Raw genomic sequence first — 20,061 nt, forward strand, 5'->3', positions numbered from 1 at the left:
AGTTTAGGAATCATATTTACACCCAATCATCTCTAATTTATTAACACTCCCAAATAATCTCGGTCATTTTTTAAACAAATCCTATCCCTTAGTTTTAGAGTTAATCTTCTTAAAACCTGCAAAAAAATCCTAACAGCTGAAAAATGCTGTGGTTTGATAGAATCCTTGGTGAATTATGATGAGGGCAGAACTGGCTTGACATCTGAAGAAGGTTGTTGGGTTGTCACAGTTGAGGAAGTTCTAGAAAATGGCACTCTCCAAAGTAGAGAAAACATGTTGTAGTGCTTTTGACAAAGTGCAAAAGTGAGCCATGTAAATACAGGGAACCAACCAATCCTTAGAAACGATGTCATTGAGAGAGGTCTCCTTCAGTCAAAAGCACACACCCTTTTGCAGTTACTAAGAGAGTCTCCTTATCCAGAATATAGACTCTTTTGAAATCCTCTCTTTCTCTATCCACATACGTCGAGTTGTCAGATAAAAATTTCCATATAAAAAAGAAAACAAACTTAAAACGAAAAAGGAATAATAATACATTTTTTTAGTATGGAAACCTGGCCATTGTGGAGGTATCGAGTGACTGGTATTTGTGCCAATAAACTAAAAGTTGTCAAAAAAAAAAGCTTGATTTTTGTAGTTGGTTTGTAAAATTCTACTTTTTGTTGTATAAAAGGCAATACAAGTAAGTAGCAAAGGATCTCTCTTCAATTCTTCCTTTTTTACAGTGGCTTGAAAGTGAGCTTCAATGAAAGTAGGACTGTATCTGCATGGTCCAGTGGCAGAAGGAGGTCCCCCAAGAAATACAAGTAAGAAATTTTTGTTTCCCTTTCTATTGCTAAGATCTCGCATTTTAACGTAGTGTAGAATTATAATCCTTTGGTGAAAATCATTTATTGCTTGCTCAAACTCAACATCCAATTACTCTATCCATAATCGTAGATTAGAAACAACAACACTTATAAATTAAAAGCGATCTCATCTTAAACCTCACATCATTCGATAGCTCGGTTACGATGATCCCAACCTGCTGAGCGCTTCTTGAGCCACATTCGACTGTGGCTCCAACTCCAAAGCCTCTTTATAAGCCTTCTTCGCTTCTTCTCCCATTTTGTTTCCTTCGTAGCACTCCCCCAGCATGCACCACGCCTTCGCGTTTCGCGGACTCAGCTTCACCGACTCGGTCAAATCGGCCAGCACCGAGTCAACGCGCCGCTCGCTCATCGCGATCTTGAGCTCCGCCCTCTTCAGCAGCGCGTCGCCCCTCTCTTCCTCGGCGAGGGACCCCGCGGCGAGAGGGGACAACGCGGCGTCGAGCGCGTCGAGCGCGTTGGTGCGGAAGCCCTGGAGGTCGAGCGCCATGGACTTGAGGAGGTGCGAGGCGGCGTCCTTGGGGTCGAGCGCGAGGGCCTTCTCGGCCTCGGCTAGGGCCTGTTTGGCGAGGGAGGTTGCGGCGGAAGCGCTTTTGGATCTTCTGGCTTGGGCGAGGAGCTGTGCGCCTTGGACGAAGTGGCGCTTGGCTTGGACGGCGCGAGAGTTTGGAGGACGGTGGCGGAGCTTGGCGTAGAGGTTTTGAGGGAGGCCGTGCATCCAGAGGAAGCTGAAAATAGTGAGGGAAATGAAAACGACTTGTAGCGCTACGTCGCGGATCATTGCTTTCTTCTCGTCGGCCTCCATTTTTTGGCTTCTCGTCTTGCTCACGGATCTGCGGATAGATTGATAGAGATATAAATAGATGATTTCAGAACCTCTGCTTCTGGTTTTGCTCTTCTTCTTGTTTTGTCAGAGACTTTATGCGTACCGTAGCCGCCGTGCTTCCTTTGACTTGTCTCCTTTTTTCTTCTTGTTATAATAATAATAATTGAGGTTAAAGAATGTATTTGTAGGTTTAATATATAAGTATTCCACATTTCACTCCCTTTTAAAAAAAATATATGCGGTTATTTAAGTTTTTAGTTGTCTATGGGTTTTGAATTTTTTATTCTTAAATTATTTTTAAAAATAATTTGATTTCTAAATAATTTTTCGTTATTATAAATAGTTATGAGTATTGTTTAGAGCGTTATTCAGTAATGACTTCTCTCTTTTTCTTTCGTAATTTAATAACATATTATTCTAATTATGTCCATGTATGTGTTATACATATATCATTTAATTTTTATTGTTTCAAGATACTTTATCATTTTGACATTAATGTTAAGAATTATTTATAATAACGAAAAATTCTTTAAACACCAATTTTTTTTTTATAAATAATATAGGGACCCAAAATTTAAAATCTCATAATTTAACATTTTATATATATATATATATATATATATATATATATATATATATATATATATATATATCCACTTGGATGGTGTGATCAGAGTAAATGAAGAGATTCATAATTTATATATTGAAAAACATTTATTTATTATAAACTTTAGCTATATGAAATAAACTTTTATCCTGTATTTGTTTCTTCTATTTTATCTTTTTATAGGAGAGAAAGTATCGAAAACAATTATACTATTTTTTTCTAAACGAGTGCTTTGATGGAGCATGCTTTCATATGGTCTAAGACTCTACGATGGACCATAATTACTAATTGTTGGATTAGTTTCATCTTCAGATCACAACGATGCACCCTCCACACCCTCCATTGCCGTGTCGGATTGGAAATTTGTTGCTTCAACAATGGTATTACGAAGCTCCACCTCACTACATCAAGTACCAATGTACCCTCTAAATTAACAAAAGTTGAAAAAAGATATATTTTTTTTAAAAAAATATGTTAATGTAAAAAAACTTAAATAAATAAATCAAATAAAGATTAGAAGAAAACATTATCAAAATTTAAATAAAATTTTAATAATCAGAAATGAAAATTATGATTTTACCTTTTTTACAAGAGAGAAAACCCGATGTCGAGGATTAAAGATAACTTTAAGGCTTTCTAAGCCCATATTTGATTAAATAAATTTTGAAAGGAAAAAAAAGATTATTTTACTAAAAGATAAATTGAATGCACTAAATAAAGTGGGTTAAAGTGCTTTTTTTGACAGCCTATTTAACAATTGTTATGTCTCGACCCCTTTTGGGAGACCACAGCTCAAATAATAATTATAATTTTTTCCCACTCTAATTTGTGCACTAAAGGTATATATATCCTAAGAAATTTGGAAAGAAATATTTTTTGCTCAAATAATACACAAGTACGACAAAAAAAAATTACACTTGTTAATTGTTAATTATCGTTTCCATAAAATGCCCGACAAGTTTCGGGCGCAAGAAAACCCAATAATGGGCTGCGGCGTATCTCTATGAATCCGCCATCTTTATCACCTCTGCTGGAGATTTTACCAGCTTCTTTAGTGAGTCCACTATGCTACCAAAAGATGGGCGTTCACTAGGGTCACTGCCAAGTTAAATATAGCAAGCATCAGCAACTTTAGGAACATAGAAAAGGTACTAGTTAACTTAGCAAAATAACACGTGAATTATGCAGATTTTTCTGAAATTGGTAAGGAAGATTCCCACCTTCTAAGGCAATAAAAAAATCAATGATGTTGACAGCTTAGCATGAATATGGAGATCCAAAATTCATGTTGGCCATGAAAACTCCGTCTCTCTACATTAAAGCCAGGACTGACGAATAGGTTTTCCAAAATTATGAATTCCATTTTTAAGAAATCGTATCCAGATTATATAATCACAGAACCATATCACAGTTTCCTGGTCAAATCCTGATTAATAATACTTATGCTACCCAAAAACAAATGCATGCAACTTTCTAATAAAATTGGACTAAGTGGCACAAAGATGTCAACAATTTACAAATAAATGGCATGAATAAGACTTACTCTGCCCAACAAGATTCCATGAGGGAGGCCAAAGCCGGGGAGATGTTTGGAGGGATAGCAAGCCTCCTATTCTGGAAAGCAACAGCTCCAACCACCTGAGAGTTCACATGATGATGATGATATTATTTTACAATCTATTATGGAGGTTTCATTATGCCAAGCAGTCGTTTGAAATATGCAAGTTGGCATGTATACCTTTACATTATATGTCCTTTTTAAATTAACAAATTCTTGCAAATGGTCCCTACTACTGTATAAATAAACACATGAGTAAAAATAATTGGCTTCAAATATTTAACATTTAGAGCATATATATTCATCGAGTTTACCTGGGCAGGGCTAAGTCCATTCCATGGTTGTTGCATGGTCACAAGTTCCCACAGGATAACTCCAAAACTGAATACGTCAGATTTCTCATTGGAGGGTTCACCGCGAAGAAATTCTGGAGCCATCCACTCAGGCTAAAAATAAACTCAAGAGAGTTACAGTTATTGAGAGGTAGCATGAAGTAAAATTTCAACCTGTTAGATATTAAAAGAATGACCCAAAACCCAAGTGCAAACACAGGAAACCAAGTCCCTTGTTCACATGCGCATACTTCCCATCCAAAAGATTGGACCAACATAACATGACTGTATCATTGATCGCGGTACCATGTATCTGAAAGGCTAATCAGAACTGACGGGGAATCAACATGCATTCATATGTAGCTACAACAGTTCAAGTTTTGAAGTTTTTTTTTCAAACTTGAAAGTGCTACTCCAAAAGATGAGGAAAGAAGTGGACTTTTATTCACAAGATAAATCGGAAGAGTTATAACAAGAAATTAATATGATTAAGTTTACAGTGAGAGACTGGAGGGAGAAACTTACTGTTCCAGCAACAGATTTGGACGGTATGAAAGTGTTTGCCTTAAACCTGGACAATCCAAAATCACAAACCTGAACATGAAAAGAAAAGAAAAAATTATCTCCTTGCATAAAATGTTTAAAATCCCATAATAAACTGCTAAATCAGTTTCATTCTACCTTCGCAGTCCAATTTTTATCCACTAGCAAGTTTGGGGATTTGAGATCCCAGTGCACAATTGGAGGTTTCAGACAGTGGAGATAATTGATTCCTTTAGCCTGCAATCAAACAAATGATATGTTATATACAAGATAATTATTCAGTGTAAAAATAATAATATCTGGCACATACCACATCCAAAGCCATCCGTAATCTCCTCCTCTTATCCAGAATTTCACCAGATGCTGGTCTGTGTATCAGGCGGTATAAACTACCCCTGTCACCAAATTGTACAGCATAGTAAGACAATCAATTCTTTATGCAAGAATGTGAAATGTTTTGATTAAGGATATAAGCAGTTGCTTGTCTTACCTAGGCAAATACTCTGTCACTATTGATAGATGGGGGCGTTTTGTAACAGACCCCATAAAGAGCACCACATTTGGATGACGAACTCGTTTCATTATTGCAACCTAAAGCAATGCAAATAACAACTTTTCAACATAACTAGCTTCTGCTTTACCCCATTGATAGAGAAAGTAAATAGAAGAGGCTTTCATAGACCAAGTTCTAAATCTTATTGTGCACAACTAGAATTGTGCATAAAAATACGAAAGTTTTAAGCATGTTTGTGCAACAGAGAATTCACCATTGTACCCCACAAGTCATGCAACTAACTTGAATAATTAGAGTTTATGACACGCAGTGGTATTATTCTAGTGGGAGAAATGAGGTGTCTGTAAATACCAGAGGGGTGATTTTTACACACCAAGAATCTGACTGACTGAAAAGAGGTGTGCATATTTGAACTGAAAACAGAAATACAAGAGGCTTACTAGAGAAATACAAGAGGTGCGCCCAATTGAAATGAAATGCTGCCATACATGAACAAGTGGAAGACATGTGTGTATTTAGTTGTGCAAGAAGCATAAATCTTGCATTCAATAACAAAGGCAGGGCTTAATAAATGTACATAATTTCCACCCATCAAGATAAGGAAAAAACTTGGAACAAGCATTCAAAACTGAAAAAACAAGGTATGCCTGGTCTTCAGTACCATATTTATACTATTTAGCTAATATAATCCAAATCATAAGCAATGCAATGAAGAGGCACCCTGATATATTTGTCTCATGAATACATACCTCTCTCAGAAACTCCTTCAACTGATCATCATGGAAATCCTGAACTGTTAAAACCTTGACTGCAACATCCTGCAATTTATCAAATAAATAGAATCTCCAAAACATAAATAAATAAATAAATATATTCATAGAGCCAACATAAGACACGTCAATAGTTAAATATAATATGATAAAATCAACTCATTTATGTGGCTAAGTGTCATTCATCCAATTGCAATCAGACGAACTAAGAAAGTAAACAGTATGTACGAATCAGAAAGCTGCATATATATACTCAAATGATAAAAAGAAGTGTGTATTAGCACTTACTGATCCATGCCATTCAGCACGGTACACTGTCCCAAATGAGCCTGCAAAGTGAAAAAGGCAGCAGCATTTAGAGTCACGTAAAGGGGAAACAAGTTCACGGTACCAAAGTTACGTGGATTAAAGAAGAAAAATCAGGGGAAGCAGAAAAAGTACCAGCACCAACACGCTCTTTAATTCTTAAATCATCCCATGATATCTCAAGCCAATCCATTGCAAGTGACGGTTCAAGATTTACATATCTTGGAATATTCCCAGCAGCAGGTAAACAACCCTGGTTTTCAATTCTAATGCCTACCTGTTTCAGTTCTGACTGGCAGGATGAACCAAGCATAGATTGCTGGAAAGTACTTTTCACCACAGAACTTCCATTTACAATTATCTCGTTGTGGGAAGTTTCTTGCACTACATCTTCACTAAGCCTTGGATATTCATGTAATGATGCTTCAATGGCTGGATGAAGAGATTTTGAAACATCTTCATGGATGGTAGGCAAAACTGAACTAAGAACTGCACATTCCTCATCATTCCCTTCTAAACCAAAAGGAATTAGAGATGGTTCTGTTCCTTCACAGATTTGATCAACTGAAGCATAAATGGAGCCCTTGTGACTTTTCAGCAAATCAGTTTCATTAAGTTGTTGATCATTCTGTTCAGAGCCTGCAGATCATTGAATAATGGCTAAGACCAACTTTAAACTAGATTACTAGAAATCCTCATTGCATGTTATAAGATTTACTATCAACAGAACTGCAAAAGCATAAGTTACCCTGTGCCCAAAGGATTAAAGTTTCAAAAACATACATGCTTCACAAGCTTGAGAAGGTGGCAAAAAGCTTAAAGAAACTTTAACATGTAGTATTTATTATGGAGTATGAAAAGAGAGGACTTGAATACAGGTAAGTATAAAAGATAGACCAGTTTTGTGGTGAAAGAAAAAATGAAATATCTGGCTCAAACTTGATTCAATGACCTGAATAGCTCAAGGAAATATAAGCACCTATGATGGTTATGGCACGTACTTCAACAATTAATTCATTTTAGAAACTATAATAATTGATACGAAAGAAAATGTGTGGAAATATTGAGACCATACTGCAAATGAGCAAGTAATATTCATCTTGAGGTTCCAAGTATATATTGATGGCTACACAGATTAATCCCTTGAAGTTAAAATACTAACAAGCAATTTGAAGATCAATTTTCCAGGTGTGTAAAACACAGGATTAGGATTGCCTACAGTTTTATAAAGAACTGCATCAATCTAGTCCATTGATTTAATTTATTAACTGGTAATTTTATCTTTAAAAATTTAATTTAGTAAATTTTAAGGGTGAGATTTAGAACCGCACATTCTGCAGTTCATTTTGAAACTGCAGAGGATCCTAATCTGCAAAACGCAACATACCTGAATATGGAAGACTTTCAGGATTAACAGGTCTGTGATTGGAACTTATAGAACTTGCTGTGTCATCCATATAGGGTGATTGTGATTCTTTTAAATGAGAAATTTGAAACGGGGAAGGCATTGAAGAAACATATGCTCCATTAATTGAGGAGTCTGGCCCATGGACATTTCCTGGTTCCCCAACTAGGTCAACCACATATTCCCTGTTAAATGATAAAACATAACATGATACATTGGAAAGTATGAAGTAAATGTCAGATGCCTCTGATAAAGAAACTTATCTACAAGTTAGCAGTTCCATGCCAAAGTCCTGGTATGCAAGTAATAAAGGTAGATGCAATTATGCAAAATATGGATCAACATAGCTTGTTGATGATGCCTAAGGACCTTGAAATCAAGATGAACACAAACAATAACAAGAAAATTCAAGGGGGAAACAGGAAAAATGATCAAAACTACTGACAGAAAACCTGCATCTTGTTTTTGATTTACAAATGTTCACATTGCCATTACTGTGAAAACATAAAAGACAGAGCAAAAATGAGGACCAATGCCAGTGTCGTGCTAACCTTGAGAGCTGCTTGTCATCTTTAATTTTGACTAGGCAAGAAGATCTATGATCTGCAACACAGTACTTGCAACCTCGAGCTATGCGACAGGGCAACCCAATATAATCTGCCAATCTCTGCGTTCATAAAACCCAAGTAAAGAGTAAATAATAACTAATCTGTAACAAGGTTATCAAGACACATTAATGCATCCAACTCGGTCCAAAACAACCCCAAGCAACACTAATAATGCAGCCTCTTCATACAGCCAAGCACACTCGGCAATATAATTACTCAGCTCAGCAATATTCTTACTCAAGTAACTCAACTAAAACGTTCTTTGATAATAGATACCACAAATAAATTCAGGAAACACATGAACACTTCACCTTAAAAAGAACAGCCCGATGCCTACAAAGCCCACTAGACAGGCTGCCAATGGGAAGCACAACACACTTGTGAAAATTTCTCAACTTCTTACTAACCAACTTCCAGCGCTTGTGAAGATCCCCTTGCTCAACCGGGAACATACCCCTTCACACATTCAAAAACCACAATAAATAAAACGGAAAAACAATATCAGCATTAAAGCACTTCACGCTCCCTCTCGAAGAAGAGATACAGTACTACACCTCATTCTTACCCCATATAAATAGCAACAAGTTTCCCTAGTTGTTCCACCAACAGCAACGTGTTCTCAGAAGCACAATACAACTCTTGCGCTTTATCCTGAAGCAGCTTCAAGCGAGAATCCTCGCGTCTATCAACAAGCACCACCTCCATACAAGTGTCGCTGGGCTCAACCGCTTTTAGCGCCATCAAAGTAGGTATTCTTCTACCTTCCTCCACATCATTGCACATCACCCACAGATACGGATTCATCCCCAATATGTTATAAAACCCATCAGATATCTTGTCCGTATACGATAAACACCCACTCACCTAAACCCAACAAAAAATAAAATCATAATAACAATTAGACTTCAGCTTTGAATATAATCCAACATTGGACAAAACTTAAGATGAAGCATTCTTATATGCTTTTAAAGTTATTCTCCAATTAGAATTAGAATTTGATTTGGATAATTCATGTAATAAATATTTATATATTAAATGTGAACATGGTTTTGAAAGTGAAACTCTAATTCTGATTGAAAAACTGCAACATAAACATATAGAAAGTTGCATCAAAGTTTTGTGTTAACAATGAGGTGAGTTTTGTACCCATAGGCGATAAGAAACGGATTCGGCATCCCAGGTTTCGGTTCCAGGAGTGAGAACAGGTTCGGTGACGAGGGTAGCCAAGCAAGTGAGCCTCTTCGCTAACGTGAGTTGCAAGATGTAGCTTTCTTTCGACTTCTTCGCCAACTTCTTGGTGCTCTGTTCCTCCTCCTCCTCCTCATTCTTGTGCCTCGGCGCGGGAATAGTAGTGAGCGTGCGAGACGACGACGTTTCCTCCTTAATGTCGCTGGAGAAATTGCAATCCAACGTCGTCCCCGAAAACAAGCTCCCCGCATAGCTGCTCCCGCTCGATAGCCGCGGAAGCGAAACCTGACGGTCAAAGCTCTGGTCAACGGCGGCATCCTTGACGGTGGTTTCCGGCGGAAGAAGTAGGTCGCGGTCGTGGTGGCGGGGGCTGCACTGGCTGCTTGCTTTCTTGTCGGTCAGCCAATCGGAGAACGCGGCGATTTGCTTGTGCTTTGTTCGGAACTTGTCGCCGGCAGCGAAGAGGTAGGAGACGGCGGAGTGCTTGGCGGAGGAGAGAACGACAACGTCGTTGTCTTTGGTTGGAGGTGACTTTTTGGGAGGGTCGCTTTCGGCGGTAAACGTGTCATGTTTGATTGAGTTGACGATCTTTTTTTTCTCGTGATCTAATAGCTGTTTGGAAGATTCATCCAACCCTCCTCGCTCCGGAAACTGACGCGGGAAAATGTATGTGGTTCTGTGAGGCATTTTCGCTCTCACGAGTCACGAGCTTCTCGCACCTAACCGTATTTGCACGCACTTACGTGCAAATCACAAACTAACCCTACTTTCCGTCTTCGCCGTTTACCTACGTTCTCCGTCTAGCTAATTAACCTTCCGATCCACCTCAACGCAAAAACTCTATATGCTCTTCAACCGATTCCACGGTTAACCATGGATGATATAGTAGTGTGGAGAGTTATTAAATTGCACTGAACTCTTTCCGAATCTGAAAACCACGTTGGAAATGATGAAACTGCGATCGAGCACTTGAAAGTCGTGGATTCAATGCACGATTTCCCCAACAGCGTGCGCAGTGGTTTGTATGAATTTGTTGTTGTGAAATTGAAGAGGAAGCGTAGTAATATGATGAGAGCAAGGTTTTAAATATGGATTGCACGCACAAATATTATTAATGCATGCAGTCGCAAACAATTAAACAATCTTGCAGTTTTTTAAAACCTTGCCTGAGAGAAAGACGTGGGAGTGGGAGATTGAAGAAGAGACAAATGTGAGCTATGGTTGTGACGTTAGTTGTGGTTTTAAGCAGCAACAAAGATAAGTTGTAGTTGTAGGGAATGGGGAGTGGGAAATGGAAATAATATATAGTAGGTATGCTAACCTGCGCTTGGGAATGAGTGCGCACCATTATTACTTAGTTGACACGTCAAATTTATGATCAGTAGGGGGATTTTCCGCCGCGGGTTCTAAAATTGGGACTCATGCATGCACTTTTCTTTAGTTCAGCCAAGAGATGAGAGATAAGAAAAGAAAAACCACCTCGCCTAAAGTAATTGATTTCTCGTTCATGAATTTGTTTTTATTTAATTTTTTAATATATTTTTTCTATTATGCATTGCAAATACGACTCTATTTAATCGTGTTATATTAGTAATTATTTTGAGCAAGCATATTTAGATGTATAGCATCACATTAGTTCTTAAAATTTTAAAAAATCTTGAAGAAGCAATTTAAGTATATATGTGTATATATATATATATATATATATATATATATATATATATATATATATATATTGAAAAATCAAACTAATAGTAAACTTAGATGAAAACAGCTAAAAATTTGAAAACTTGTTTAAAATTTCTTTAAAATTAAAAGCTAATATAACATCGTAATAAAATTTCATGAACCATAATAATAGTTCACTCGTCTTATTTTTAATTTTTTTTATCCCATTCCGTACTTCCTCTAAACAAAGTGCCAAGATAAAAATGATCCACAGAAGCGAGCGACCAAGAGCTAGCAAAGAACCTACGCAGCTCATCTTCTGGCGTCATATTTTCCTTAAAAAATTAGCGCAACTGTGATGACGTAAATTTCTTGGCTAAACAAATGCATTTGGAACTAATACAAGATTCTAGATCTCTTACATTTTTTACTATTTTTTAAATAACAGCATGTGATGACTGTTGGGAGTTTGGAGTTTGGACTGTGATATTGATTGAAGTCATATATGAACATGCTGTAAAGGCAGATTGCTTGGTATTTTTTGTGTAAAGAACTCAATTTTTTTTTCCTTTGGTCCATTTTCACTTGGCATGCGTGATCCTGTCTAAATCTTTATTTGATCAAAGCTTTCCTTTTTTTCCTCCTCGCTAGTCAGTAGTCACTAGTCATGTGCTCGTTTATACGTAGATTTTGTGTCCCTTTTTGTATAGTTTGCATTAATGTCCTATCTTGTTTTAAGTTTGACTGCCAAAGATTGGAAAAACTGATCCAACTTTGATTTTTTTGTTCATTTAAAAATTATCAAATAATTTCGATGATATGATTTTGATGTGCACCTCCGAAACTAATTGTATTTTGTCACACTTTGTATGTGGTTTTCACTTTTTATTATGGTTAATTTCTAGGAATCTCCTTAATTGTTACATTCCCCCCTCTTCTTTTTTTATAAATGTTATTTTTCAATCAAAATGTATTGAAAATGTTCCATTTTAAAAATGTTCTTTCTATATTGTAAAATTTGTTGGGAAATTCAGTGCGTTTGATGGCAACTCGATATTGTTGTCATGAATATGTAAAGAGGATATTCATGCTCAATGGTCAAGTTCTTCTACTGTTACAGATACTTAAAGGAATACGAAGACAAAAGAGAGGCTACAAATAACCAAATACCAACAGTTGGTTTTATTTGTACTGGTGTTTGGGATAGGGTAATACACTGCTCTGATTGGGAGGATATTTACTATACTTGGTGGGTTAACTAGTATGTATTTCCATGTATATTCCATTCTCGGTTGTATTTACTTTGTAAAAATTAAATGATATATTCGACCGAGTTTCATTATAAATGACATTATGGTATTTGTTTATGATTGTGGTTCTCTATGTAATACGAAAGTTTGTTTTATTTTCTCCTATCATTCTCAAGTTTTGTATCATAAATTAGAACTTTATTCATATTTTTGTATGCGTATGCCTGAATGAAGGGCACCGGTTAATGAACATTAAATGCTTATTGAAAATAACCAAACTAATAAATTATTTACAGCATTTGATTAATTTTACAAGTATTAATACTTACTGTTACCTAAATGACCAGATTACTCATTGACTTTCTTTTCCTTATCATTAATGTGGCCCATTTAACTTTTCTAAATTATAATAAATCATTTTTAATATTTTTAATAATTTAAAACTAGCAAATATTTGCACTTAAACAGAAGGGTTTCATGATTATTAATTTTACGCAACTTACGCTGTCGAATTTTAGCGGATAATTACCAATATAGTAAAACTTCAAATATGGATAACCAGCCACACGGGAAAGTTTTAAAATCCTGTATGTGAACAGCCAAAACATGAAAAGAAAAACAATTCACATCTAAATTTTTAACACTGGATTCAAATTAATCTTTCAAAAAGAAAAAAACACTATAATAAAAAAAAACTTTCAACATTTTTCTTCATGCACGTGTCTTTAATTAATTAGCTTCATTCATCTTATAGTGAGAACATTCCTGTGAGAAAAAAGGAGGAAACAAAATAAATATTTCTAATTAACAAACAAACATAATCCAAAAGTATATAAAACAAAAATTTTAAAAGATTTAATACAGAAAATGAAGAATAAATTACCTAGAATTTTAGATGAAATATAGGATTTAAACTTGCTTCGTCACAAGTTTTTTTCTTCTAGTTTTTTTTTGTGAGCAGGAAGTTGAATATTTTCTTTTAGAGAACATGCATGTAGTAATATTATGTCCCACACCTTTGCATAATCCACAAGCATTCTTGTCCTGAGATAGTTCTTTCCCACCTTCTATACGCCTTCGCTTGGGAGGACCTATTGGAGGACAATGGACTACATCATTATCATTGAAATTTATTTTTTCTTGTTCTTCATTGACTTGGAGTTGTACTTCACCATTACCATTTGATGCTTGAAGCCGTCATCGTGATGACAAATAGTTAGAAGGGATTTCATGACAATCTTATGCAGAAAAATTCTCAGAATTGAATATGACGACATAATATCCCCCAAAACTCAAAGTTCTTACAACTACAGGTTGTTGTTTTACCATCCCAAAACACTTCATGTTTTTTACTATTTGCATCCTAGCTTATACCATTGTAACACAAATACATTACCATTTTCATGATGAACTGAATATTGGACTGACCTTTCAAACTCCTCTTGAAACTTTTGAAAAACAAATTGTGTAAGAACAGTATGAGCTTGTTTTTGTAAGGGTGACATCAACTTCATATTAAGCTTTTTGCATTTTACTAACATTATTCATGCATTTCTTTTTGCTTAATATCTTCAATTGCATTATTAACCTGAAATTGATTTGAATTGATTAAAAAATAATGAGTAGTAATATACTTGAAAAAAATACATAATACTTCATTACCTATCTGCTTTGTAACGTCTCTTAAACTAGCTAGTGTGAGAATTGATGAATCTCTTGATAAATGCATTAATACTCTCTGATCTTCCAGTGGTTGTCATCCCCCCAAAGAAATAATCACTGAGATAAGAAAGTGCTCAATAATTCTTGATTTCATACAATCCTTTCACATGTTTATTTGACTCCAACTTATACTCGATCGGCAATAACCTCTGGCCATTGGCACTCAAATTCTTCACGTGACTCCAACTTATACTGCTCATAAAAATCAGCATATATACCATTTTGGATATTTCTCACGAAGTGTAGCATTAAACCAACCACTAAACTTGAAAATAATTAATTTGCCATATGCAGAAACTATGTTTTGTAGATGACAAGTCTTTGGGGATTGCTTCTGCCATCCATGGATCTTGATCTGTCAATATAGTCTTGGGTGGATTCTTCATCAATGAAATAAAAGTCTATAAAAAATAAAGAAGCATTATAATTTAATTTTAACTAATAATGAGAATATATATACATAAAAAGAACAAATCATGATCACATGATATAAATTACCTTCATCATCAACCAACGAAAAGCAGATGTTGTTTCATTTCGTAAGAGTGCACATCCAAAAAGTATAGTCTTTCCATGGTTATTCATACCCACAAAAATTCCCAATGGCATTTCATAAGAATTGACCTTGTAGGTAGTATCAAACACAACAACATCATCATATTTTTGGTACCAATCAAAACAAGAAACAGGTGACCAAAAAATATGCTCTAACCTTCTTTCTTCATCAAGTGTGTATGCATACTGAAATTTAAAGCAACTCTTTTTTGCATCCTCACAATACTTAAGAAGATTCACAACATATCACTTCTTTCGAATTTTTTGTTGGCTTTCAAAAATAAATTGCAGATATATTTTTCAAGAAATGGCAGATAACCATGCTTCACATTTTTCTCAAGTTCTATGACACGTGTTAATTTTCTAAATGAAAGCCCAACTTCTTTTAATAAGAAAATATGCTCATAATCATCTTCTGAAATGGTTCGATTAGCCAGTAAAAAATGCATCTCTGATTGAGTCGATAAAACATGGTTATGATCAGCTACAAACTTTGTAACCCGCCACTCGCTTGGGAATATGTCATGGAACTTCTGCAATGTAATTCGTAAATGAGCTTTACATTCACATTTTGAAGACTTTTTGTTTCTTTGATCTTTGGATGACTATGATTTTCAATGTGACCCTACCTTGATGATAACAAAAAAAGTTACGCCCGCTCATAATTCCATTTTGTTTAATAAAATGCCTTTCCAAATTGAGAATCCATGTTGATATGCATATCTCTTGTAAAAGGCAAATGCTTCTTCCTACTAAGAAAAGTTTGACCAACAAAAGAAACAAAATTTGTCTCCTGAGAATTTCCATCTTTATCAACTTCTTCTAATAATTCTTTCATCCCAAGATTTTGATTAGAAAGCATAAAGTTTGCTTCCTCAAAACTTCTAACATGATCACCTATTTCTAGACAAGCATTCTCAGGATTTCCAATTCTATCAACCTCTAAAAATTCTTTGGTCCCACTATTTTGACCAAATGGTATAATATTTGCAACTTCAAACTTTCCCAAACTCTTATCAACTATATCTAGACACACATTCTCTGAAAAATATCTTCTGCAGAACATATATTCAAATCAAAAGTTCTTTGTTTTTTGCTCATATCTCTACAATTGAGGTCATCCATTGTGCTGTCAATCATCTATGATGGAAACAAAGAAAAAATTTATTATAATGCTATAGTAAATGTTAAAAATTAGAAGGAACAACTATGTTGAATACACAACAAAATAATACTTAAACAATTAATAATAGAATAGCATACAAATGGTATATAGTGGATTAATTTTACAGAATAAGAGCATGAAACATACCTCATGCTTTGTATCATGTGTTGACTCTGACTTTCTCTTAATATCTTATCAATGTCCTGTTCAGCAAATATTATTCTCGTAAAAAACCACTTGAGGAAATGAGTGAAAGACCACACTTGGCTTTTAAACAAAAAAAAGGTAGAGTGGTCAACACAGGTTTAAGTACCTAAATATTACCTAAATGCAGGAAAAAGTTCTTTAGAATTAATCTTATAATCAATGAAAGAAAAAAGATAAAATGGTACTCTACATATTGCCTTTTTGCATTTGCAGAGAAGAACAACTTTTTATTATGGGATTTAAGTTTATTATCGTGAACGTTAACAAAGATTTTGGGGAGGCAAAAAGACAATATTAATCGTAAGAAAGAGATTTAACTGAAAGAGGATATATAATCTTATGAAAGTTTAATGTACTTACCGAAATCTGGAGCAGACTGACGTCAGGGTTGACATAGTCAAGGTGGAATCCTCGACCTCCCACGTCAGATTTACAGGTGTCCTCCACTAGGGGAACGAAAAGAGGGGCCTGCAAAAAATGACTCTAACGCTCAAGTAAGTATGTGAATGAGTTGAGAATGAGATGAAAAGTAAAATTAGAATGTGGTATTTATAACGTTGGACGGGAGCCATGGGTCCTTGATTGTCGGGGTTGTTATAGTAGCGTAACAACCCTGTAGATAAGTCAATACTACTAGATAAGTAAGTACCTGCAATTTGATAATAGGATAATAACATTATCATTAGAATTCAAATATATTAACAGCTTATCGGCCCAATAGCTTAGCTGCTAAGTAAGTAGTGTTCGCGCTCTTATACTAGGACTGAGAATGAGGGCTGGCGTGTATATTTTGACACCACATTACTTGCCACGTCAATTTGTGGACCCCGAACAGTACATAAGCCCTCCAAGCTCTGAATCTAATATGTAGGTGAAAGAGATTGTTAGGTGTCAAGGGTGGTAACCCTAACAATTTTTGGGGTTGCGGGCTTGTCAAAATTGACAGATTGTATAGGGTGAGCATGTTTTTGTTCCTTCAGGTAGAGTTAGGTGTTATTTTATGAGAAGCCCCTATATTTGACAATATTGACTGTTAGAAAACGCATTGAAGACAGTTGTTTCGTTTTACTTCGAGGTGGGCACGTGTGATGCAAGCTCATTGCTTTTGTATACATGTCACTCTATGATAGGGCATGTCTTAAAGATGTGTTAGGTGATTTAGTGGGGGTCTCATCGTGGTGCAGGTTTTTAATACATCATTTTAACTCCCGCCAGTTATCGAAAAGTCACGTCCACATTTAAATGGGGGTGTACGCTAGGTTTTGGTCACCGTCACATTTGAGTACTCCTTCATCTCCCTCTTTATCATTTCTTTGCAACTCGTTGTTGTGTTCATCACGCTCGAAATTGTCGATTTTGCCTCTGTATTTCTTCTTTTCTCCAATCATAATCAAGGTACATTCACATTTTCCACCATGTCTTCTGTTTTGGATTTTGCTTTGGGCATGGGTGCAAGCGATTCTGGGGGCTCCATCCATCAAACCTTGGTGGAATGGGAGGTCATTCCAATAGGCAACTCCTCGTCGGAGGAGGTACGCCATGAAGCTTCCAACAGTGGGTCCTCCTCCTTCGAGAGGTTGATGGACCTGTGCCATGCCGACGAGGGTAGCTCTCGACCTTGTGAGAGGGTAAGGCCTTCTACTTCTCCTCTAGACAAAAAACCTATCCTTGTCACTATAATTCTTCCTTCTTCCCTTTTGGTGGCAACGGGAAAGAGTGACGATGGTGACGTTAGGGTTTCGCCCCATAACAAGCGTAGCCATAATGCCGGAACGCCCTCATCTCATTCCTTCATTGTTGGTTACGAATGGGTGAAGGACGATGTCCTGAAGTACTGCTCTTCGATAACGTCCTCTATAGGCGTCGGGGCTCTATGGTGCCAATTGGGGATTGCTAAAGTGGGCGACTCCCACAAGATGACTATCCAAGCTTGTGGGAAGGATGAATTTTCATTCCTACACGCTGCTTCTGACTGTCCACCCTTCTTCTATGTCTATCGTTGCCTGTTCAAGGTTTTGAATCTGACCTTTTCGTTGAACACCTTCCAATGTGCCCTATTGAGGTGCCTTATCCACTTCATCCCAACAACTGGGCAATGGTGAGGGCCTTTGAGGTCCTGTGTCCATTCTTCAAAATCAGATCCAGCATGTTTGTGTTCCTTTACTTCTTTCAGATGAAGCTGGCAAGGAAGATTGGTTGGTTGGATGTCGCTTAATAGTGTGTACAAGAAGATGTTCGAGTTTGACTCGAGCGTGTTTTGTAGATTTAAGGACCATTTCTTCAAGGTCAAGGCAACCAATGTCGTTGATGACGGGTTGTTGTTGATGCATGATGGGAATGGGGAACCTCGCTTCCTCTTTTACTAGCAGTTGAACCCCACAAGGTTCAAATCCTTTGATGAGCATTTGATGTCCATAGAGGAGAGGGCGAACAAGGATATTTTGGAGCGATTTCCAGTCTTGTTGGACGCACAAGCCATCCTATCCCTACCTTCGTCAAGTGACCCTCTTATTGTTTTGGATGGTAAAGCGTTTTGTCTTTCCCTTTTTCATGTTCATTTTGGTATGATGTCATCTAAGTTGACCTTTGTTATGTTTTCATTTGTCTTTACAGGTATAATGGGTATTTTGAATGGTGACCCTTGGTGAAGCAGGTTAGTACTGCTGGTGATGACATGCCTCCTGCCCCTGTTATCATTCCTGAGTCCTCAGGTGGGGAAAGAGGTCAAGTTAGAGTTGATCTTCCTCAAGCTTCTGAAGCCGGTGAGGATGAATTTTTTGACGTTACACTTGACATGCTTCCACCTTCCGTGACCTAGAGAAAGCACAGTGAAGGGATTGAGGGTCAGGTCAATGCAAGAAGTACAGGGCCCCTTTCAGTCTTCGGGCTCTAAAGGTAGGCTATCGGGTTGATGTCCGGCTCTAGTCATCCTTCCCCTGCTAGCTCCTAAGGTCCACCTTTATCCCCCTTGATTGCTCAAGTTGTTGTTGCTTCCGCGAATGTTTCTGATTCTTCTGTGCCTCCTTCTCCATATATTGAGGAAATTCCTACCCCTTCTTCCACTTCTCTAGTTGCATCAACTTCCTTGTCAGTTCTTGTTTTTGTTTCTCGTTCTTCTACTATGATGTCATTGCTAAGTGTTGGTGTGATGACGACAGTGCCTTGACGAGCTTGCCTCCTCCTTCCCCGATCTTGTTGCCTTCAGCTCCAATTGTCTTACCTTCAACAATGCCTTCCTCCTCTTCACGTCCAAGTGAACAGTGATAAGCCCAAAATATGTTGGGGAGTTCCTCCTTCCATAGACCCTTATACTTGTCGAGTCTTGTGCATAGGGCTTTAAGGATAACCCTATTTGCGGTCTCCACCTGGCCGTTTGTCTGGGGATGTTCAATAAAAGTCACGAGGTACTTAACACCTAGCCTTGATAGAAATTCTTCATAGGCTTGGGCTTTGAATTGGGTACCATTTTCAGTAAAAATGACGTAAAGAAGACCATATATGCATATGAGGTGTTTCTAGGTAAACTTCTCTACCTTGCTGGCTGAAATTTCTTGCAATGGCATTGTCTCGATCCACTTAGTGAAATAGTCAATGGCGACCAATAAGAACTTGACTTGTCCTGAAGCTTTTGGCAATGGTCCTAGTATGTCCATCCTCCACATGGAAAAAGGCCAAATGGAGCTCAAGCTATGGAGGTTATCGGGGTGTATGCGTGGAACACCTACAAATTCTAGGCATCATTTGCACCTCCTCGTGAAGTCGAGGGCATCTACCTTGAGTGTCGGCCAATAGTAGTCGGTGTGCACTATCTTAGTTGCCAAGGAGCATCCTCCGGTATGAAGGTCACAGATTCCCTCATGCAACTTTTGCATGACATAGTGTGCTTGTTGGTTGTTTAGGCATTTAAGCAAATGTGTTGTCAACCCTCTTTTGAATAGTTAACCGTCAAGGATGACATAATAAATAAC

General features: G+C 36.9%; 2 protein-coding genes across 3 annotated transcripts; both read right to left on the minus strand.

Annotated features, from left to right (window-relative positions):
- Positions 1–683: 683 nt before the first annotated feature.
- On the minus strand, positions 684–1,835 carry LOC114409228. The gene has a single exon (XM_028372604.1). It carries the CDS (start codon positions 1,672–1,674, stop codon positions 1,009–1,011), a length of 666 nt encoding a protein of 221 aa, XP_028228405.1. The 5' UTR covers positions 1,675–1,835; the 3' UTR covers positions 684–1,008.
- Positions 1,836–3,008: 1,173 nt separating this feature from the next.
- Positions 3,009–10,816, minus strand: LOC114409229 (serine/threonine-protein kinase CTR1-like). Of its 2 annotated transcripts, none has more exons than XM_028372605.1 (15): positions 9,485–10,813; positions 8,904–9,202; positions 8,650–8,794; positions 8,282–8,397; positions 7,713–7,915; positions 6,461–6,964; positions 6,308–6,348; positions 5,999–6,067; positions 5,226–5,326; positions 5,046–5,130; positions 4,874–4,972; positions 4,718–4,786; positions 4,175–4,306; positions 3,846–3,940; positions 3,009–3,400 (listed from the first exon to the last, which is right to left on the minus strand). In XM_028372605.1, the coding sequence occupies exons 1-15, from the start codon at positions 10,211–10,213 to the stop codon at positions 3,304–3,306; spliced, it is 2,784 nt and encodes a 927-aa protein (XP_028228406.1). In that variant the 5' UTR covers positions 10,214–10,813; the 3' UTR covers positions 3,009–3,303. The 2 variants fall into 2 exon arrangements, 1 of the variants encoding a protein (XP_028228406.1); XR_003666011.1 differs by lacking the exon at positions 3,009–3,400 and adding an exon at positions 4,041–4,095 and having other exon boundaries at positions 9,485–10,816.
- Positions 10,817–20,061: the final 9,245 nt, after the last annotated feature.

The sequence above is a fragment of the Glycine soja genome, chromosome 4 (genome assembly GCF_004193775.1).
Source record: "Glycine soja cultivar W05 chromosome 4, ASM419377v2, whole genome shotgun sequence".
Classification (NCBI taxonomy): Eukaryota; Viridiplantae; Streptophyta; class Magnoliopsida; order Fabales; family Fabaceae; genus Glycine; species Glycine soja.

Coding starts and splice junctions, on each gene's coding strand:
- LOC114409228 (XM_028372604.1), bottom strand. CDS start 1,674: ATGGAGGCCGACGAGAAGAAAGCAATGATCCGCGACGTAGCGCTACAA.
- LOC114409229 (XM_028372605.1), bottom strand. CDS start 10,213: ATGCCTCACAGAACCACATACATTTTCCCGCGTCAGTTTCCGGAGCGA. Junction 5,327..5,998: donor TGAAGGAGTTTCTGAGAGAG/GTATGTATTCAT, acceptor GCATTGCTTTAG/GTTGCAATAATGAAACGAGT. Junction 5,131..5,225: donor GTGACAGAGTATTTGCCTAG/GTAAGACAAGCA, acceptor ATTTGGTGACAG/GGGTAGTTTATACCGCCTGA.